The sequence below is a fragment of the Phalacrocorax carbo genome, chromosome 1 (assembly GCF_963921805.1).
Source record: "Phalacrocorax carbo chromosome 1, bPhaCar2.1, whole genome shotgun sequence".
In the NCBI taxonomy this organism is placed as follows: domain Eukaryota; kingdom Metazoa; phylum Chordata; class Aves; order Suliformes; family Phalacrocoracidae; genus Phalacrocorax; species Phalacrocorax carbo.
Window position 1 is genome coordinate 16,749,432 of NC_087513.1, and position 22,946 is coordinate 16,772,377.

The following is a 22,946-nucleotide window of genomic DNA, read 5'->3' on the forward strand; positions in this document are numbered from 1 at the left end:
CCTGCAGACAGGAGAGTGTACAGCCCTCAGTTCAATGCCTGCAGACCCACTTGGGGCACATTTGGATTTAGCAGCACACTCTCACACTGGTGCTGCTGAATCTGTCAGAGGCTGTGTTTCAGTCAAATCTCGTTAGAGCTTTCTTTTGACAGCCAAAAGCAGAAAGGAACTGTTCTCCTGCCAAAAATCGAGTCCCTGATCTAAAGACTGAAAATACTGGAGATCTTAAAAATAGAGAGAAATTTAACTTCAAAAAACTCATGTTTCTTCCAATTGCATTTTCAATGGGTCTGAAGTGGGTTTGCTGGAATTCATATATTTAGCATGAGAGAGTGTGCAATTATGCAAAATATGAGCTCAGATGATTGCTTTGGCAGTTACCTGGAATTAAAACAGCCCGTGGTGTAAAGTCTTAGGAAACCTTAGCTGTACTGTTGCCAGGTCTGCCTGTCAGGCAAGAAACCATCATCCCACGGTTTGTCACCTTCTGTCTGCAACCACTACCATCCACACCCTTTTCCAGTGCTAATACTGTAACTCTTCCTACTTGTTAAGCAATTAATCTCTTCACACTTGATCAGTAGGAGTAAATGAATGGTGTTGGTAGGTTCCTTACCAATAAATTCTGATGTTACTTTCATTTTGAAAGGATTTTACAGAGGAGGTCAACAGTGTCGTCCCTGTTTACAGATTCAGATAACCAAGGTAGAAGGTAAATAATTGGCTGGAAGACACCCTGCAGGCCAGGACAGCCAGGAATTGAAGTCCCACGTAACAGGGTCCAACCTAGGAAGAGCAACTTTTATTGAGATATTGGGAGTAGGGTCTAATCGGGATCTGTACATATAAAGGAGCCCCCAAAGCAAACACTGGCTTACAAAAAACTAAAGCTGCACTGAGAGCTAAGAGAGAGATACATTCAGATAAATGAACAAAATGACGCTGTCAACATAGTGAAAATGGCTGGAGAAGGAATGTTATACAGGGATCAGAAAACTATGGAATATATCTGAAAGTCTCTTCTTTCCAAACAATGTTGCGAGAATTGGATGAACTTTGGAACAAAATGAAGTTTCAAGGCAATACACAGCTTACTTCAACTTGTTTCTACTGTTAAATTCCTATTTACAGTTCCTGTTTTTCTTTTTTGAACTAGAGTGTTCCTTACTGTCCCAACCTTTTATTACCAATACACAATCATAAACTCAGAAAACTGACGTGATCTAGGATCAGGGTTTTTGTCTCGTCAAGGGCAGAAATACTTTTCTTATAAAACGGTACCTAACCATATTCCTTGGCCCACTGAGAATGCATAATTCTGTGTAGAGAAAAGGTTTCTGAACCTCGAGAACTACACACAATCTTAACTTGTAAGAAAAGGTTTTGACATTACTGTCAGTGCTTTTCCCAGGTTCCAGACATTATGTAAGCTGCTACTATAAACAATATTTGCTGATCTTTTCTGCATATTCAGCTGGGTGATTCCCCGGAGCCCAGTGCAGTGGTATTTCTAAACTTACATAGCAATTCTGTTTGTGGTAAAATAACGTGAGTATCAGAGCAGGTTGCTTATCAGAGTTTAAGGCATCATAACACCAACGAACAAGAAATTAGTTTAGGAGCCTAAAGAGGTTGCATGCTGTATTGCTGAATCCCACATGAAGCTAAAGCCCTCATGCCTACCTAGTCAGCACTGACCGAAATGGGAAGAATTCTTGGTTTGGGGATTTGCTCCTTGTATAATTCTCTTTTTTTAATGCAACCACAGCTTCATGTAAAGAATATAACCAGCACTGACAAGGCTGGACCTTCTTCTGCCAGAGTCAGATCCTTTTCTGCCTCATTGTCCATCTAGCCCCATGGCCTTTACATTCTTGTCTGCAGAGCAACCCGATTTCCTCTAAGAATCCATCTTTCCTCATTTAACCTACAGCATTCTTGAGAGGTGACAAAGAGACTGAAATCCTCCTGGGCTGAAGCATATCTGTGATTCAGGCCTCCCAATTCCTGGGTGAGGCTATCAACCATTAGGCTATCACAGAAAAGTCCTGCAGTGTCTCACCGTGCCTCTTGGCTGGACTGACATCCCCAGGAGATTTAGGCACTAATCCACCTGCTTCTGAGTACCAAGGAAGGGCCAGGAGCTAACACCCAGCTCTTGGGGCTGTGGGAAGTTCTGGGGACATGCACAAAGCACTCAGTAGTTTTCTGGAAGGCATCTTCTGATGCATGCCATGTATCAACAATGTAAAAGCAGTAAAATCCTGTAAGTATTCCTGCCTTTTGCTGAAACACAAAAAATTGAGTTTCTTAAAGCTGGACCAGTTCTCTGACCTAGTTCACAACACCACCTTGCAAACAATTGTGCAAACACACCTTAAAGGAACAACTGAGGCAGTGCTGTGAATATAAACAGTGTTTCAATTAAACATTTAAACTCTTGAAAGCATAACGTCATGCCTAAAATCCACCCAAATCCTTCTTTGGATCTGATCTTAGATTACTAATCGTACCTAATACATTTTGCATTACTGTGAAATCATAAGTCAGCTCTTATCATGAAATCCAGTACTAAGGAGAGACGATCACAATAATGAAAATCTACACACAAACCAAACAAATCCTCCTTCTTTCTCAGGAAGTCAGTCTTTAGTGTAGCATCCCGCAGCTGAACTTCTTTGTTGTGTTTCTTTAGGGAAAGCTTTTAAGAGATAAGCTTGACAGCATGATCTGATGAGAAATTTTATCTGTTTGTGACTCTGTTGGGTCAGCAATGGAAAAAAAAAAGCTTTTTGTTAACTCTCTTGAGTCTTTATTAACTGTAACATAGAGAATGCCTCCAGCTTCTGAGATGGCTGTTAAAAATGTTGACAGGTTGTTTTTGTGACAGCCAGCTCTTGTGACAATATTCTGTGAAAGCATTCCTTCTAGCCAGCTAGGGATTTGGTGAATATTTTGTTTAATACACTGTGTCCCGCATTTTTTATTTGGGACTTACATATAAAAAGTATTGAGCGCTGTGCTTGTTGGGCAAGTCTGGAGACTTCTGGAACATGACAGATCTCTCTCCTGATGGCTTTGTAGAAATGTAAGCCAGTCTGCTCATGGAGGGCTGCCAGACGTGAGGGGACAGTTTCCTGTAGTGCAACATAACTTCATTCCTGATGCTACAGCCTGGACTGGATCTTGGTCTAGTGCTGCATCAGGACCTAATGGTCTGTATAGGAATGAGGAATGCTCTGTGCCAATCACACCATGTTGGCCAAATCTTTATTAAAAACAACTGAATGTTAATGTGTTTAATTTTTAATTAGTTCCGGCTTCTCAAATGCATTAATCTGGGAGCTGACCTCTTGTATTTATACAATACTGCTTTGAGGCACAGGCAAACCACCAAAGAGGCTGTGTACAGCTGGCCGCTTTGGACTTTGCTCCCTCTTCTAATTTTTAAATTCATGTGGCTATGACTAGTACTGCACTCAAGGTGTGGGCTGAGAATAACTGATCCAATTAATCACTGAAATTCTCCATCTACTGGCCGGCCTCATTATATGGACCTTTACAGAAGACAGCCAAGTCAGTAGGAGTATTTTAATATGTGCCATTAGATCAGGCACAAATGATAATCATAGAATCATAGAAGAGTTTAGCTTGGAAAAGGCCTCTAAGATCATTGAGTGCTCTCACAATCCTAGAGCTGCCAAGTCCACCACTAAACCATGTCCCTAAGCACCACGTCTACACGTCTTTTAAAGACCTCCAGGGATGCGGACACAACCACTTCCCTGGGCAGCCTGTTCCCCTGCTTGACAACCTTTTCAAGTGAAGAAATTTTTCCTAATATCCAGTCTAAACATCCCCTGGTGCAACTTGAGGCCATTTCCTCTTGTCCTATCGCTTGTTACTTGGGAGAAGAGACCAACACTCACCTCACTACAACCTCCTTTCAGGTAGTTGTAGAGAGCGATAAGGTCTCCCCTCAGCCTCCTCCAGGCTAAACAATCCCTCCTCATCAGACCCGTTCTCCAGACCCTTCACCAGCTTTGTTGCCCTTCTCTGGACACGCTCCAGCAGCACCTCAATGTCCTTCTTGCAGTGAGGGGCCCAAAACTGAACACAATATTCAAGGTGTAGCCTCACCAGTGCCGAGTACAGGGGCACGATCACTGCCCTGCTCCTGCTGCCCACACTGTTCCTGACACAAGCCAGGATGTTGTTGGCCTTCTTGGCCACCCGGGCACACTGCTGGCTCATGGTCAGACAGCTGTCAATCAACACCCCTGGGTCCTTCTCCGCCGGGCAGCTTTCCAGCCACTCTTCCCCAAGCCTGCAGCGTTGCATGGGGTTGTTGTGACCCAAGTGCAGGACCTGGCACTTGGCCTTGTTAAACCTCATACAGTTGGCCTCAGCCCATCGATCCGGCCTGTCCAGGTCCCTCTGTAGGGCCTTCCCACCCTCCAGCAGATCAACACTCCTGCCCAACTTGGTGTCATCTGCAAACTTACTGAGGGTGCACTTGATCCCCTCGTCCAGATCATTGGTAAAGACATTAAACAGAACTGGCCCCAACACTGAGCCCTGGGGAACACTGCTTGTGACCGGCTGTCAGCTGGATTTAACTCTGTTCACAACAACTCTTTAGGGCCTGGCCATCCAGACAGTTCTTTACCCAGCAAGCGTATGTCAATTCAGGCTATTAGCAGCCAGTTCCCCAGGAGAATGCTGTGGGAAATGGTGTCAAAGGCTTTACTAAAGTCCAGGTAGACAACATCCACAGCCTTTCCCTCATCCACTAGGTGGGTCACCTGGCCATAGAAGGAGATCAGGTTGGTCAGGCAGGACCTGCCTTTCATGAACCCATGCTGTCTGGGCCTGATCCCCTGGTTGTCCCGTACGTGCCGCATGATGGCACTTGCGATGTGACTTCTTTTTTTCACAACTCTTGCACCACACATGGAAGGCAGCTCCGTGTGCCCCGACTTCCCGAGGGAATGGGCGTTTCTCCCCCATGCCCCGCCAACTGCTGACCGGGTCCCCTGGCCTCTGCCTGGGCCCCATCTTCAGCTTCGTCTTGGTGAAGACCCCAAACAAAAATGCTTAAAGGTGGAACTATCAAAACACCATGCTCTACTTCAAGTTTGAACACGAGAACAAGCTCCAAACTTTTCTTCTGTACGGTAACGGACCAGTCCCTGCCTGAACAACTGGTCGAATTTTTCCCTTTGCACCCATCGCTTAAGAAAACGAAAAACGTGAACTTTAAACACTGTACCGAGGATCCACGTATTAAACTAACTGCGATTTTCACGTAGGTCAGCCGCTCAGCCGCCCTCCATCCAGCAGGAACACCCCCAGAGCCAGCGCCGCCGACGCAGCGGGCTGGGGACGCCGCCCCTCGGGCTCCATTCCCGCACCCCTCCCTCTCCCGGTGCCTTCCAGCGTGGCCCCGCCGCTTGCCAGGACCTCCTGCCAGGACCTCCTGCCAGGGCTGGGCGGGCGGGGCCGGCAGCGTCGCGGCGCTCGGTGCGCAGGCCCATCCCACGGCGCCTGCGCACCAGTGGGCGCCACGGCCAGGCGGGCGGGCCCGCCCCCTGGCGCCCGCCGGGCCGCGCTGCCGCCGTCCCCGCCCGCCCCGCCTCCAGCTCCGCCCGGGCTGGGAGCGGCGGCCGCGGCGGGCAACTTCCCCTCAAGTCTGTTCGGCGGCGGGGACTATGCGACCCGGCTGAGCGCGTCCCGAGAGGGGCGGGCGGCGCCAGCAGCAGCAGCAACAGCAGCCCCGCCGCCGCCGCCGCAGGCAGAGTCGCCCGGCAGCCGCCCGCCTCAGCCCCCTCCTCTCCCCCGGCCGGGGCAGGAGCCGCCGCGGCCGTCCCATGTCCCGCAAGGCCAGCGACAATGTGGAGTACACGCTGCGGAGCCTGAGCAACCTGATGGGCGAGAAGCGGCGGCGGCAGGCGGACGGGTCCGCCGGCTCGGGCGCGGCGGCGGCGGGCGAGCGGAGCCTCATCGCTGCCGAGTCGTGCTCCAGCCTCAACAGCGCGGCGTCGGGCGGCGAGCTGGAGCGGGCGGCGCGGCGGCAGTTCCAGCAGGACGAGACCCCCGGCTTCGTCTACGTCGTCTCGGTCTTCTCCGCCCTGGGGGGCTTCCTCTTCGGCTACGACACCGGCGTGGTGTCGGGGGCCCTGCTCCTCCTCAAGAGGGAGCTCAACCTGGACGCCCTCTGGCAGGAGCTGCTCGTCTCCGGCACGGTGGGCGCCGCCGCCCTCTCCGCCCTGGCCGGCGGCGTCCTCAACGGGCTGTGCGGCCGGCGGCCCTGCATCCTGCTGGCCAGCGGCCTCTTCACGGCGGGGGCCGGCGTGCTGGCCGCCGCCCGCGACAAGGAGACCCTGCTGGGGGGACGCGTGGTGGTGGGGCTGGGCATCGGTGAGTGCCGCGCCGCCAGCGCCACGCCGGGCTCCCTCCGCTGCTGCAGCACCCCCCGCCCCACTCCCGCGGGGGCACCCGGCCCCGCTCCCGGGGTGACCCCGGCTCCCGCCCCGGTGGGGTGGAAGAGCTCCCCCGGCAGGCGGGTTTCACCGAACCTGAAATCCACCCCGTCCCCGCGCGTCCACAACCCGCTAACTGATGTAAGGCAGCCCCACGCAAAAGGCGGAGGCTGGCCCGTGGGGTTTGAAGTGCTGGGCTGCTGGCGAGAGCAAGGGGTAACCCAGCTGAGGTCGGGAGAAGGGTCTGCTGGCGAAGGGGCGAGGGTGCGTGCTTGCCCACCTCGGTTTTCCTTACGCGTGGTGTAGCCCTGGCCCCTTCCAGAGAAGGGCTGTCCGGTTTCTGTACGAGGAGAACGGTCTCGCGTTCTTTCTGCAAATTCATCTTTAGGGTGGTCTGGCAGTGTTAACAGCTCGCACCATAAGCTTTGCATCTGAGATGTTTCTGGGAAGTCAGGAGTGAGGAGGAGACCATGCCTGTCTTTCTGAAGTGTAAATACCTTTCTTCTGATTCCCTGCACAGCTTTGCTTTTCATTGGGCACCAAAGGAATGTTTTTGGGACAAAACGAGGTAGTAATCTCAGGTCAAATGAGATGTCGCTTTGGAAGGCTTTGGCTTTCATTAATAGTGCTCTGCAGAACTGAACACGAATTGGTGCTCTTAGGCAGCCTGTCTCTATGCCTTGTGTAACTTGCAAGCAGTAGGTTCTGATAAAACTTTATAGTTGTCCCAAAGAACCTGAAGTGGTGAGAGTGTTTCCTCTAACCTTTGAGACTGGTTTCCGTGCCAGCTATATCCTAAATATCCCCAGAATTTTGGTTGCTCTTCTGCTGCCATCCTGTCAGGCAGTAATTTCAATGGTACTCATCATCCAAGATGGGCTGTATGAGGTTATTCAGAGTCCTTGGACTACAGCATGTATTAAAAAAATTAAAAAAGAAGTAGTAAATCTTTCTTACTGTGATCTTGCAACCTTTCCTCTCTAAATGCATGAGGACAAATTGAGAATTAGACTTGTTTTCCTCTCCGTAGCAAAGTTCTGTGTCTTAGCCATTGAATAATTTTTTTAATTCTCTGCCTAGCTATAAACACACTTGCTGTGATGTAATTCGTGGTCTTGTTAAGGAAGAAAGTTAGTGAGTCATAATATGGGCTGTCAGAAATAAAATTGGCTCTAGCCTTGAAAGGGCTTGTGCTGATTTCCTTGTACAGTAAGGGACATCATCTTCAGCTTGCAGTTTTCTTATCCTGAGTTGGGTGGTGGTTTTATTTTTTAAATGCTACCCCTGTGCATTTATTTTTTTTTAATCAAGACTTCAGACTGAAGAATGTTGATGATGTTACTTATAACGTTCAGGAGACAAGAAAAATAAATTTGACTATGAGATGGCAGAACAGGTAGCTTGATGGCAATATGTAGCACATATGTTTAGCAGTAGATACTAAAAATATAACATTTTATGTCCTTTTGTGTTTGTAAAGCTTCTCGTGTTCTTTGTTGTCCATAACTTGTCGCATTGACAACTTCGGGGGGAAGAGAGAGGAAAGGAATGGATGGTTTGCTTGATTCTTGCGTATGTGTGTCTTGTAGAGAGATACAGAGGCATGCTGGAATTGTCTTACAGTGGTGCAAATAAATGACATTGGTATTGTCAGAGGGATATGAGACTTGGGGCTTAATACAATATATAAAACACAGACATGGAAATCGGGAACTAGGCGTTTTCTTTCATACAGTACAGTTGTAGATCTTGTATCTGGGGAGAGAGATCTCTCTTTGGCCTCTTTCCACATCAGGGACAGAGGTGGTGGGGCTCTAGAGAGTTGAAGTAAGGACTGAGAAATGTTCTGAGGGTTTTGGAGCACAAAGATGCTAATTTATATTTTAAAAATATGATATTTTTTTTTCTTTTATCAAAGGTTGCTCCTCCTCGTGATGGAGCTTATGGCCAGAAAGAAAGCATTACCTTAAATTGCTGTGACTGAAGCATCGCAAGAGACTCCAAGAATGCCAGAGTCCAATCCTAACAAGGTTTATTTTACAAAGAAAAAATTATTGTCGTTCAAAACTGTTCTCATAAAGCAAACTGCAACAATCTCTACATTAAATCCCCCACCAGAGGGAGTCTGGATAATTTCATGAAGGCATTAGAAATTGGTGGAACTTTTAACCAGTTTCTTCCCTTTCTTCTCTTGGAGCCCTCTGACTATCTTTTTACTGCCCGCAGTGAGCAAGAACTTCTTAGCATTGATGTAAGGAGGTCACTCACTAATGTGCCGCTTCAGTGACTGTGCGAACTGCTGAAATGTAAGGGTGCAATGGTGTAGTGTTAGGAAATGCTTTCCTTCCTGCAAACCACTAAAAACTAAACAACTGTGTATAATTTTATATATTTGAGATCTCTTTCCTGTAGCTCTCCCCCAGCTGCACATCAAGAGATCTACTCCAGAAATGTGTGTTTGCTTGCATTTAATAAATGAATTACTGTGTTATGGGCAGCACTGTGGTGCTGTAAAAGCAGATGCAGTTATGGTTACCTACGGGACTTCATTCTGCCCTCACTGGTACTGGGTTGATCTGTGTTAATTGCATCCATGTGAGAAAACTGTCATTTTTCTCATGACTGAGATTTATAAAGGGCTACAGTTAAAGTTTCAAGGATGAAAACCACAAGATATGTGCTGAAATGAGGAATGTCTCTCACTTGTCTGTCTTGTCCATTTCTTACCATTTTCTGTAGAGCTGTTTTGAGGTAGAAAACCTCTCCTTTTCTCCCCAGCAATTACAGGAGGAGATGTTTCTGGAAAATAAAGATCTTCTCTCAAGGACAAGCCAAAGTCCTCTTTTGTTGCAAACACTGAATAGATTTTTATGGTTAGAAACAGTTATGTTCCCCTCCCCCCAGTGTAAATACAAAATATAGGGAATGCAAAAAAAGGGAAACCACGTCAGCATTAGCTTAGAATATGCTTAGATCTTTTCAGGTCTGAACTTCTAAACACATAGTTTGTGACAACTCAAGGCAAAATGGCTTAAGAGCAAGGTTGTGGCCATCATTCCCTCCCCACACCCACCCCTCCTGAGCAGCTGTGGTGCCCCTGACTCTTTAGGAATTTGACTGAGCCTGGTGTCAGGAATGCAACATTTGGACAGATATTCATTACAGCAAATGTGGGCAAAATTCAAACATTTAGGAAATTGTATTGTGTGTGCTCGGTAGTGCTTTATATGAGCTTAGCTGGCAAAAATGTCATTGGTACAAAGCATAATTGGACCTTTTGCATCTGATAATGTTGGCCTGTTGCTGAAGCGTGACCAACCGCACTTGGTATGGGATTGAGGGTCAACATAGGTTTGCCTTGTGTTTGCTGTGGTAGTTTGCACACTGGGCAGGAAAGCCAGGTTCTTTACTTGCCTCACCTTTGGTCTGGCCAACAAAAGTCTGAGAACAGGCCAGAACTGAAGCATGGCCATACATGAGAGCTAATTTTACTGAAAACCTGCTGCTGTGAGAAGGGAGGTGGAGAGTGAGTAGAGGAAGCACTGGAACTAGACATAATAGAGACTAGAAAGGATAATAATAAATAGCTGTATCTGCAAAGTCACTTCTTCCTTAGACTGTAATCAGTCCAATGCCCTAATTCTGCAGTCACTTTGTTGTCTGAACCCGTTGGCCAGATGTGTTTCAGCGGCTTGCCAGTCTGCAATGGGAGCAGTTTATCCTGCTGTCATCCGAGGATGCTGAAGATTTTAAGCCTGCATCTGATGTCTGTGGGAATTGGCATGGTGTTTTGGGTAGGGTGCTGTTCAGATCGGTTTTTCAAGAACATTTATGTATCTACCAGCTGTGGAAGGAAAGCTGTTTGAGCTATGCAGAGTTCAGGAAGTGACAGAATTAAGCTTGCTCGTGCAGAGTTGATCTCTATCTTAATGTACAATCATTAGCTGGATGATTAGATTCTCCTGTCTTGTTGAGCATGCAGAATAGATGGTGCTCAATTAATGATCAGCTCTTCAGTGTTTTGTTTCTTTACTCAGTGTGTGGCTCAGACGTTACTTAATGCACGTACTACCCAAGCCCTTGTGGAAGGAGAGTTATGTCTTGGGACTACTGTGTGTGCATGCACTCTGTTACTAGGTCTGCAATGCAATGGACACCTGACTGGTTAGGTGCCTAGCTGCCTCTCTGACCCCTGGCTTTGCTGGTATGTGATGTCTGTGGTATTTTTATTTTAAAGTCTGTATTTGAATGTGACATATGTAGTGTCCCTAGTAGCACCTTTTTACTGCACATGTAGGTCATTTTCTTGAGCAGAGAAAACAAGGTTGTACACAGAATTAGGCAGGAGTGAAAAGTGCTGACATATGGTTCAGGGCTCCCCTGGTAGGACTGGCTTCTACAGACAGTAATGTCCAGAAGCAAATAACAGAAATAACCAAATTTAACCAAAGCACTTGCATCATGTAGCACCTGCTCTGTATTATCTTTATAGTGGTTAAGTAAAGGTCCACTGTATCAGCTGGAGTACCATGTATGCTGTGAAAGTACTGGAAAACAACCAGTATGACCTGTTGCCTGTTAAAGATGAGGATATGGATGCTGTGGTATGGTTTTTTTTTTTTTTTTTTTAGTGTACTGCTGTACTTTTTCAGGTGCTGTATATTTTATCTTGGAAAAAATGACAGATTGATCTATTTCCCTGCCTCCTTCCCCCAGTCCAGCCCCCCATGAGAAGATCTAAAGCTTCAGTATGTTTTTATAAGCGAGTGTCCACCAGATTTTTTTAAAAGGAGTTTATACCTTAGTACATTTTGGAAGGGAGAGTCACCCTCAGCCCCCAAATATGCTGTGCTGCTGCTGCAGATGCTTGTAATTTTCAACCCAGAGATTCATAGGCTATTTTTTACCTCCAGAGGCAGTGATTTGTTAGTATAAGCTTGCAGCAGGGGTGGAGGGGAATGGAAAGACAAACAGCCACGTTGTTGGAATTGACTCTTATGCTGCCACTGACCAGAGAAGCTCACCCAAGTTTCCAGGATCTATAGCTACTAACATTACTGCGTGCACTCAGGGTCGGATCTCTGCATCTTAAGAGCTTAATCTGTTCTTGTGCAAAAGCATCTGGGAGGATACATTAGCTTCTGACTGGAGCTCTTGGATTTGAGTAACTTGTTTGGCTGAAGTTTATACCGGTCCCATCAGCAGTGGCCTGAGGCAGGGCGTCTGAGGACAGTCCAAGCAGCAGATTCGAAGTGCTAGCTGCTGTTTTCTGCTCTGCACTGTCTGAATAGGCACTTAATTTTTTTTTCTGAGTGAATTAGTATGTACTTTGCGAATTGTATCCTGATAAGCAGTGAAAAAAGTAAAACCACTGCAAGTAGATGCTGAAAAGAAAGGAGGTTTTAAATTATCTTTTCTCCTTATTACCAGTAGACTTCAAGAGAATTAATTATAGCAGGTGAATGCTCTTAAGTGAGTTTTTATAGAATATATTGTATTTCTAAATACATTAATTTATTTTAAAATGTAGTATTGTAGGAATCCTAGGGATTATTCCATGAAAGTTTGGTAAGTTTTTGGGTTGCAAATCCTACAGAAGTCATCAAAATTGATGATTTCTGCTTAAGACAACTGGAGTGAAATTGGATTTCTGTGGCTGTGTTGTATGCTGGTACCACAGAGGTATAATGGGCCTGATGGATATACGGGTCTTCATTGGTGAAGAATTGAGTTTTCATATCTGATCTGTACAATCAGTGTTGCTGGTGTGAAGCTTGTGAAGAGGCTGTGTCAGGTGGGACCATCACTGGAGCTGCTGAAAGCCTAAAACAGGGACTGTGAAAAATCAGGGGAGCAGAGTTCTCGCTTTGGTTTCTTTTTGTAATGATTATGCCTGCAAACAAATAGCAAGAGAAGTGGTTATTAAATATCTCATAGAGATTTTGCGCAACACAGCTCTGTATGAGCGTGTAGTTATTTCACTACTTAAGTTAAATGATCTTTCTCTAGGTCTTATGATGCAGCTTGAATGCAAACTCTTGTAAAATGTATTTTGCTTATGATAATTGAAGAAACAAAGCTTTAACAAACACACTTTCCTGTTTTTTCCATTTCTGATCTTCCTCTGATTTGTTAGCTGTTTTAGGCATGTGGTTTCATTAAGGATTTATTCAAAGCAAATGCCTGTTCTGAAGGTGAATTTTTCATAGGTGGTTTCTCATTCTGGTGTTTGTATAGCCAGTCGCTAAAGTTGGGTTTCTTAGCTCAGGGAGCATGACCCTTCTTCCTTCACAAGTTCCTTACAGATGTGCTGCCCATCTGGATGAAATGTCACGCTGTGACCTTGGAGCCCCCCATGTGTCTGGCTGTGGCTAGGCCACTGAGTCCTTTCAGCCATGGTGTTAGCAAATGTGTTCCTGCCTTCCCCTTGGTTTGGTCTCTTACTTGGCTAAATAGCAAGGGTGCCTGCCTCTTCTGCAACTGGGGACAGACTTCCTCCTCGTGATCCTCCCCTTCAAGCAGCTAATCCTTGTTTGAAGTCCCATGCGTGCCCTAGGGACTGTGCCTGGGTTGACTTTCCTGGGAATTCAGCCATCTCTTCATGTGGCTGTTGTGGTAGTGGGATCAGACACTGAAACAGTTCTGTGGATTAAAAAAAAAAAAAAAGAGAGAAAAAGAAAAAGTATGCTTATTGATACATGCAGCTTTTTACCTTGGGCTTGTCCTTTAGTTGTCGCTCAGGGGTCTTCTCCCCCCTCCCCTAGAGATGGGTCTTACAGTTGCATATATTCAGGAGCTGTCAGCCCTGCTTCTTTACATGGACTTTCTTCCACCCTCTCTGATTTTTCCAGTGTAATTCAGCAAGGGAGCAGCTCTCTGGAGGAGGTTTGCCCTCTGTGGATAATCTGAAAGGTTTCTTGGCTCTCATTAGAGCTGATGTTTTCCAGAAGCACCTGGGACCGACCTTGGGGCTCGTCCTTTGCTAGTAAGCATTTTACATCACAAGCACCTTCTACTTTTGCTCCTGAGTGATGAGGCAATTTCAAGGCAAAAAAATTTCCAGGCAGTGTGGAAAACCTTGATGATACCTGATCCTTTTAGCACACGGGCTGACAGACACTCTGCAAGGCTGAACAGTCTTAAGGGAGAAATAGGGTTTCTCTGGGAGGCAATTGCTTTAGGCATCAAATCTAGAAATTTCTGGTCTCTTTTCAACACTCTATTTGGGAGGTTCAGAGTTTTCACAGGTCTCATGCCAACTGGTAGCACTGAGGAGCTCTCTAATCAACATCCAGCCAAGCACATACAGCTGCGTGCTCGGTTGTCTCTGAGGCAGTAATGAAGTGATTGTCGATCTCCAGGTGATGGACACAAAACCAGAAGATGCCAGAAATGGTAGAGGACCTGCTGTGTAAACAAAAATGTGTATCCAAAACTAGATTAACCTGGCAATTGCCTGTATTTTCATAGTCTAGACTAAATTAAATAGCTTTAGAAACCTATACCATAAGTGGGAGCCCTAAGGCAAGAGTTTTCCAGCCTTTTCCCAGAAGTGGGAGTTTCTGCAGGCTAACCTTTTCTGTCTGATACAGAAACAAGGAGTAACAACCCTTTGCTTTCCTGTTTCTTTTGGCCAGGTGCCTCATGTACCTGGTTTTTTCCACTGTTGCTTTTCTTGCAAGCTTTCAGGGAAGCAAAGCCAATAATTGTGGTTTTAATGTGCCTAAGGACATAATCACTTGGGGAAAAGAAGATTATTTTCCTGCAGCTGGAAGGAAGTATTAGGGATGCCTTTGGTGATTAGCCACAGCTCTTCTACTTTCCTGTCGTACTCTGGAAATCCAGGGGAACACGCTCCAAGTTGTCCAACAAGCTGTCCAAGAGCAGAAGAGCTTGCCTAGTGTTACACAGGTTGTATTGCCTGTGCTGTGGGCCGTGTGGTGTTGTAAATTGGGAACGTATTCCAGTGAGTGCTGCTCTGAGAGAAACATCTACTGAGGTGATCGCTGGCATATGCCAATGGAAGAAGGTCTTCAATTTCTGATTGCTTATAAGAAATTCTGTCCTGTTCCTTCTCTCAAATGCTTGTTCTGTTCCAGAACAACACAGAAACCCTGCAAACCTTGAACAGTCTACCTTGCTTAGTAACTTCTGATAGTTTTCCAGGTGTATTTTTGTGGTTTTAGCACTCTTGGTTCACCAGGTAAGACCTTTGAATGTAGGCATACTTGAAGGCACCAACAATTTGAAATTTAAATCCATCTTGAACTGATTGTACCCCTAATGAATAAGTGGATGTTGGAGTTTTGGGCTGTGGTTGGGGTTTTCTTTTCCCCCTCCCTCCAATGTGTTGGTTGTTCCTGCCTGACTGTCGTCTTCATGCTGACACAATCATATTGTGTTCCGTTTTGGTCCCCTCAGTGCAAGAAGGACATTGAGTTGCTGGACCGTGTCCAAAGAAGAGCAATGAAGCTGGTGAAGGGTCTAGAGAGCAACTGGGGTTGTTTAGTCTGGAGAAGAGGAGGCTGAGGGGAGACCATATTGCTCTCTACAACTACCTGAAAGGAGGTTGTAGTGAGGTGGGTGTTGGTCTCTTCTCCCAGGTCACTAGAGATAGAATGAGAGGAAACTGCTTCAAGTTGCACCAGGGGAGGTTTATATTGGATATTAGGAAAAGCTTCTTCCCTGCAAGAGTGGTCAGGCATTGGAACAGGCTGCCCAGAGAGGTGGTGGAGTCGCCATCCCTGGAGGTATTTAAAATATGTGTAGATGAGGCACTTCAGGGCATGGTTTAGGAGACATGGTAGTGTTGGGTTGACAGTTGGATTTGATGATCCTAGAGGTCTTTTCCAACCTTAATGCTGCTATGACTCTGATAAAAACATGAAGGTGACCTTAAGTAAGTGTCATTAAATGACTTCATGTTGCTACTGCCGATACATTAGTATCGGAGCAGTGCCATCATTCATAAGCCATAAATCACATTTATTGTAATCAAATAGAAGAAAATTTAGGTATTAGTAGTATTTGAAAATGATAGTAGTAATCTTGATTTGTGCCCTGCTCTGAACTGCCTTCTGCAGCTCGGTGGGTCCTGCTGTGGCATCTGCCCTGCTTCCAAGGGTGAGAGAGGAGCAGAGCTACAGGTATTCCTCCTTTGCCCTAGTACCAGAGCAGAGCTGCTGTGCCCAGAGGAGCAGGAAAGGAGGAGGAGCATTAGTGCCCTCCTGTTCCCATGCCCTGTGATGGAGTTCAGCCTCCAAAGCAAGATTGGCTGTTGGAAACGGAGCTCCTGTTTTTCCTCCTTCTGTCTTAACTCCCTTAAATTACCATTGATTCTTGTCCAAAGCATGTAATAGTACTACAATTCTTGGTAGTTATCTGTGATTCTGTGCGTTTTTTAAACAATACTATGAAAGATTCAAACAGTATGGCCCATTACTTTTTCACAGCTCTAATCCTGGAGGAACTGGCAGTACTTCATCTGGAGAAAATACAGCTGTTGATTTACTGCCTTTCGAGCTGCACATTCAGAAATGGATAGGCAGTCAGGATTCACTAATTTCTTTAAGGAAGAGTTAGGTGATCCTGAGGCTGAAGACAACTGCCTTCTGAGCATGTTGCAGTTTTCTCTTGTGCTGCTGAACTGGCAGTTGTAGCCTAGGCTTCACAATCTGCTGTTCAACAGCAAAAATTATCAATGGAAGAAAAAAACAAAAGCTACTATCTTAAAGGTGCCCAGAGAAAGTTGGAAGCAAAAGCTGTGTTGAAGCTAATAAATGTACTTCATAAATTACTTATTCCTGAGCTTTTTACAGGAAAAGTAGTAGATAACTGTCCTGGTTTCAACTGGGATATTGATATTGATGAAAACTACGACTATAACATTGAGGCTGGAGGAACTTCATAAATCTAGAAAGATAACTGAAGCACAGAGCCTACATGAGGTGTTGGAGGCAGGGAATGTTTTTGCTGACTGTTTGAACATTTAACTGGAGTGCAGTTGAGAACGGGGAGAGTTGGGAATGTAAGTTCTGGTGTAGGTGGTGGAGGATGCTGTATCAGGATCCCAAAGTCAGATGCCTCGAGTCAGAGCTAGTACTCCTTTGGAATCTACTTGTTCAGCGTGTGATAATAGAGAAACACTGCTTAAGGTATTTTTTTTTTGTGTGATTAAGGTTCAAGTCTATGTGCTATATTTTTATTCTTAGCTATATTAGGACTTTGCCTGTGATGTTGAACTTAATTTTCTCTTTGTAGCCATCCACCTATGAAGTTTTGTTTAATCCATGAGGTTAAGGAGATAAAATCGAATGGACTCACTGCTAAATACTTGCTCTCTTGATTTGGTTGGTTAATTTTTATTAAGCATTGTTGGTTGTAGCTATGATGGATCCTGGGAAGAGTTTAACATCTGAGAAAGGCAGTGTGGTAAGAGGTGAACTAGAGTACAGTGTGAATGGAGGAAGTACTGATTAAGACCAAAGCTGTGTGTACTTTAAGCATGCACTTCAGCAAATGTTTGCATATAAGCGACCTTTTTTGTTTGTTCACAGGTCCTTGATTATTGGACTGTTGAGGTCAGTAGTAGCTATGCCAGCACAGGAATGGGGAATCTGCCTGAGGGGAAATGGTAAGTCTGGTTTTATTCACTATGAGTTCAGCAGCTAAGTCTTTTGCCTCGTAGACTCCTGCTCCTGCATTAATCATAGGCGCTGCTGACCTCACCAGTCCAATTCACATTGGAATGGCTTGGTGTGAATGGAAAGCCAGAGCCACCCAGACAACTTCGGGATCCTGAAGAAAGGGGTGGAAAAGAATAAACATTGTACATAGGCATTCATGATGTTTTAGCCGAGGGATTCAGTTGCTGTGGTACTGTTTTCAGCTGAATACTGGGGTCTGGTTTTGTGCTGTATGTAGTTCTTGGGTAGGAGGAGAAATAAGGCATAGAACGTAGATCCTTTCTCCTATAATGATTGACTGGCATGTTCCTGGAAAAAAATCATTGGTGCATATAGCAGAAATCTGGGCATGCATTGAGCATCGCATGACACAAATAATGTCAACTTCTCTTTTAGTGAGTGGGTATGTACCTGACTAAATTGGCTGAAAACTTGGACAAGAAGGTACTATTTATCTTAAAACCTAATTTTGGGGCAGGGCACAATAGTTGTCTTCACCTGTACATTCTATGTGATTACCTCTGTGCATCTCACTGTCCCACAAGTTCAGGGCTTCCCTCCTCTCCTGACCCCAGTCTGCAGTTTTACTAGCTAGGATGAACAAAGTAGTATCATATTCAACAGTGTGTGTGCTTCTGGAAAAGCTGTAGTTTCAAGGTATAAATTTTAGGTCAAGCTCGGTTGCTGTTTTGCTTTCTTTTGTGTCTGCTGATGCTGACTTTAAGAACAGACGCAGCTTGTGTTTGGCTTTGATTCTGCCTATCCCCACCTATTTCTGAATCTTCCTTCCCTGGAGTCAAAAGCTGTCAGTTGTATTAGTCTGCAGGGCCTCTCCCTGATTCAAAGTTAATTGCTTGCCTGACACCCAAGTACTATCTGGGCGATTACTCATTTTCCTCTTAATGTGGAGTGCTCCCTTGCACAGAAGGAAACAGTGCTCTGAGCTTGTAAACACAGCAGTGCAGAGAAGGTTTTTCCTCATAGCTCAAGAGCAGCAGGCCTGTCTCCTCTGTAATAGCAACTGTATCTTTAGCAAGATCTGAGCCACCTGTTCAGAGTATCTATCTTTAGTCTGTTCAGAAGTTAATTCTCAGTAATTCACCCTGTAATGGTGAAACTTCTAAGGGACATCTTCCTAGAGGCTCTTTCCAGGATAGGTGAAGTGACACTGTACATGCTAGGTGTGGTGGGCACTTCTTATGGACCACTTTGTTACAGTCAAGCTATTCAGTTTTTCAACTTGTCTAGCTGCAGTGGCTTCTTATCCCCAAATTTCCCCTATGAGGGAGCTTCATTTGGACTGGGATATAGGGAAACCATGCTCCTTGCACTGGTGCAAAGAAGGGGAGACTGAGGTGCGAGTGCTAAAGTATCACTACTTGAACCTCAGTAACTCTGCTGCCATGCTTGTCTTTCCTGGCCTATGTTGGTGAAAGGAACGTCCCATCCAGGCTGCCTAGACAGGCATGTTGGGAAGTAGGAATCCAGACCTCTGGAGAGCTCTGTGTGCATGCACAGGAAGAATTGAGTAATGAAATAAAATTATATTAGTGGATATTTTAATTAGGAGTTGTTAGTATTTTTGTGGTGAGAAAAAAATGTGATTGAAGGTGGCTGTGCAAGAGGATACAATAAACCAATTGTGCAGATTTTCAGGAGTTGTGTGTTGGGAACAGATTCCACAGCTGTGCTCTGGAGGACAGAACAAGGTACAAATAACTGCTTTGGGGTATGGGGCCATCCTTTCTGCTTCTTTAAAGCTTTTTATCAAGTGGGAATATATAGTTCTTGGCTCAATTCTTTCTTCATTCAATTTTTATCAAGTAGGGATGTATGTTTCTTGGCTTAGATAATGTGGACTTGTATGGTCTAACACTTGCACAGGGTAATTAGTTTTCATCTGTGCTGTGGCAACGAGCAAGAGAGAGATCTTCAGGAGGCCTAACTTGGCACTCACCAGTTTTAAGCCAGGTGATTCCACTGACATTACAGCAACATCGATTTCTTTACCTCATAATCTTGATAAACTAATACAGTACTTTACAAGAGATATTAATCTGTTCATCAGGTAATTGTAGGTTCATATAAAATTAAGTCTAAGATAGACATGGATGTCATACTGAGATACAACTGAAAAATACAACTTCAGGCAGATTTGTTAGAGAAGTTCATATACTTTTAAGCTGATATTTGAAGATGATGTGAATTGTATTTCTTTATAAATGCTTATATTCATCTTCTATGGTATTTTGCTTACAGCAATGCTCTGTTTCTTGCTTAAAGCAAATGATTCAGTTAGTTGTAGTAAAACATAAAAATGCCAGTATGCGTACTTCTCAGTCTTGTACAAACGTTCCCAGTGTAGCTGAATCATCCAGAAGCAACGTATGGCTCTCTTTGTTTGGATTTCTCTTTGTCGTACATTATCAGCACTAAAATACATGTATCCCTTAAGCAATAATAGGTTGAGAAGTATTTGATGTACTCTGTCTCCTTTTCACAGTTGCTCTGTGAGTTCTTTGGTTTGGATTTCTATTTGTCATGCATTATCAGTCATTAAACTACATACATCCCTGAAGCAATAATAGACTGGGAGGTGTCTGGTCTGCTGCATCTCACTTTCACAATTGCTCTGTGTGTTCTGTGTGCGGCAAATTTGTCCTGTTACAGGATCTGCCAGCATCGGTTTCCTAAGTCACAGTGAATTTTGCCAATGCAAATACCAGCTTGGGTTACCTGTCCTAGGAGCTGGAACCCATGCAGTTTGCTTGTGTGCTGTAGAAGCAGTAGTAGCAAGGATACTATTGCAAGGAAAAGAAGCTATTTCATGCTGATGCAAAGAGCTAGAGACGCATAGCCTTGAACTAATCTTGCGATAACATGAAGTCTTTTGTGTCATACAGTTTTGTGGTCTCAAGGCTGAATGACAAGCCTTATGTTAAAATAAGTTAAATACATGCAGGTGTTTTTTTACTTTGCCACTCAGAAGGCTTTAACTCTAAATAGTGCAGTAAGAAAATGGCTGTTGTACTGTCAAAAGGCCTGACTTGCACATTGTGAGACCCCAAATGTCTGATGCCCTGTCTTTTGCTAAGTAAACATAAGAATATCTGTAATTCTTGTGTTTGTCACTCCTGGCCACTTTATCTTAAAGTAACTGTGGTACTTTATGTCTCCATTTTTCCTTCTGTAGAGTGGTGTTGGTGTTTGCTTGCATTTTGGAAAGGCATTCTTGGACTTATTAAAAACAAATAATAATCTTTACTTCTATCAATTATAACCTGTTCAACACTACAGTTTCTGTGAATGGATTTCATAGTCTGATATCCAGTTTCCTGGACAACTTCCTCGATAGTCAGATCTCTTCTCTTTCCCTCCTTGCTGTGTGTTGGGCCTTTAGACAGGCAGTACCATTGGTGGTACTAGTCAGAGAAGCTATGCACCCAGCCTGATGTTCAAATCTTTCTGAAATGCTGGTAAATTATTTGTTATAAGTTACAATTAATGGCTGTTACATAATTCCCACTGGCTTTGTAACTGCAGGTAACTCAACAGAAGTGTAAACCGTGCATTAATAGATACATATATGCAAATAGTCATGTACTTCTCATTGCACAGAAAAATAAGATTGCCTAAAATCAACCCAACTCTATAAAGCATTTTTAAGATGTATCTCAGTGGCATAATGTAGACTTAACTTCAAGAATGTGTTCTGATGTGCAGTATCACCAACTATGCTTATTCTTGAATTACTCCCACGAGCCTTTTCTGTTCCTTACAAGCAGTTGGCACAAGAGTTGTTAAAGGACTTTGCTACTAAATCCTTTTGGTAATTTATACCTAAACTTGAGTTTTCTGATATGGTATATCGAAACACTGCTCAAAGGGACTGTCTTCAAGAAGGTCTTCAAGAAAGGAAAGCTATGTCAACTCAGAGTGAGCAGATGAATGTGGATGTGAACTTGAGAGTATTTGAAAGGTGGATCATGCTGCATCTGAAGATGATGAGCAATAGACATTTGAATTGCTGAAAGCACACACTGCACTGGAAGCATGGTCCGTGGAAAGGTCTTCTACCTGTTATATTACTGTAGTAGGTCATGAGTATTAAGGAACCTTGTCCACATATAAACCTGTCATCAACATGTGTGCTTTGCAACGGATTGTAAACTTTTATAGGGAAAATACTGTAGGCTTGTTGTTTTCTTACTGCATACAATTATAAGTCATACTAACTGGGCAGGTAGGAGTGGGTAGTGAGTAATTCAGAGATCCAGTCACCTGTGAGCTGTTTTCTGCTTTGTTGCTGGTTCCTAGTGCTTTATTAGAAGCCATCACAACTGGTTTCTTTCCTACTCACAGTTACTCTATTAGTACTCAGTTTAACGATCCTTCTCCACAAGGTAATTAATTCTGCCTCCTGATGCTGCCCTACTGCAGTACTGTCAGCAGTCCCTATCTTTTGTTTTGGGAAGTAAGGAAGAGGATGTAGACCAGAGACGTAATTGTTTTACTTTTGGGTGAAAACTCAGGTTTATGTAGCTAGGTTTTACTGTAATTGATGTTTCAACTAGATCTTGCTTTATGAAAACTTAATTAAAAGATCAGGTGAAATGGGACCAGATTATAGGGACAAACAAAATAGGAGACAGTAATTACTTTGTAGGATTTCTGTGGAAAGAGTGCTGTGAAGATTCAGAGCTCTCTTCCTGCTCTGATGTTAAGATTTTCAGTTATCCTCAAATATGAAAATTTCTTTTTTAATTTTCTCTGTGAAAGTAGAGTAATGCCATAAGTGCAGAACTTGCAAAGTTTGTATTTCAGAGAGATCCTGGATTTAGTTGTTTTTCTTGTTTGTGGCTTGTGCATGAATTGTTTCACTTAAAACTTGAACCCGACATGAGAATGCCTTGTCACTTTGAAAGAGAACATGGCTTAATTTGTAACTGTAAACCTTCCAGTTTTAAGGATGGAATCTGCTTCTTAGTGGGAGCAGATATGAAGGAGTTCAAGTTGACAGGAGGGTCTCCATAGTACCCATGCCTCAGAGTACAAAAAAGCGGTGGCACTTAGAGGCTGGGGGACAGCAAACTGAAACAGCAAAATATTTCATTGCCCGGTTAGTCATCTTGCGACTTGCAGTGATTTATTGCAACTTGTACAGTGCAAATTGCAGGGGAAGCAGATTTTATCTTAACAAGGATATTTGCTGCATCTGTATTAATTAGAATGGGACTGTCAGATATGCCGTTTTAAATGCCAACTCCTAATTCTTAAAATTTCTTGTTTTCACTATTCTCTTATTGGATAGGGACAGCACAGCAGACTGCCAGGTGAGAGAATCAGTGCAGTGCTCCGAGTTACAGAAGGGCATTTTAGATACCCATCTTTATTTTGTTTTAAATTTTAGGTTGTCTAGAGTTACCAGGGTCTTGTATCAGTTAACGAGATTTACTGAGAACATCAAAATGTTTGCCTAGCTTTCACTGCAGGCTGACCTGCAGCTCTTCCTGGATCGTCCCCTACTAACATGCTTGACGAAGGAAAACAGGGCAGGAAAGAGCTGCTCTGTGGCAGGACCTTGGGAGCTGTGCTGTGATCTCCAGTTCTTGCATCTGTTTGCTCTAAGCACTATCATTTAATAAGGAGGTCTGCAAAGTAGAGGTTGGAATAAAGCAACCAACCCTGTTAGCAGAATTAACATCTGTTGTTTGGAAGATGGCTGTCCATTACAATGTGTCTAAAGGACTGCAAGTTTTCAAAAGGTGAAAGCCATGAG

At 44.4% G+C, this 22,946-nt stretch overlaps 1 protein-coding gene across 1 annotated transcript in view; it reads left to right on the plus strand.

The window, feature by feature from the left end:
* Positions 1 to 5,739: 5,739 nt before the first annotated feature.
* The window catches only part of SLC2A13 (solute carrier family 2 member 13), a 164,182-nt gene continuing 146,975 nt past the window's right edge, over positions 5,740 to 22,946 (plus strand). The window contains exon 1 of the mRNA XM_064445363.1: positions 5,740 to 6,420. Within this exon, the coding sequence (XP_064301433.1) occupies positions 5,871 to 6,420 (550 nt within the window). The 5' untranslated portion in view covers positions 5,740 to 5,870. The remainder of the gene's footprint in view (positions 6,421 to 22,946) is intronic.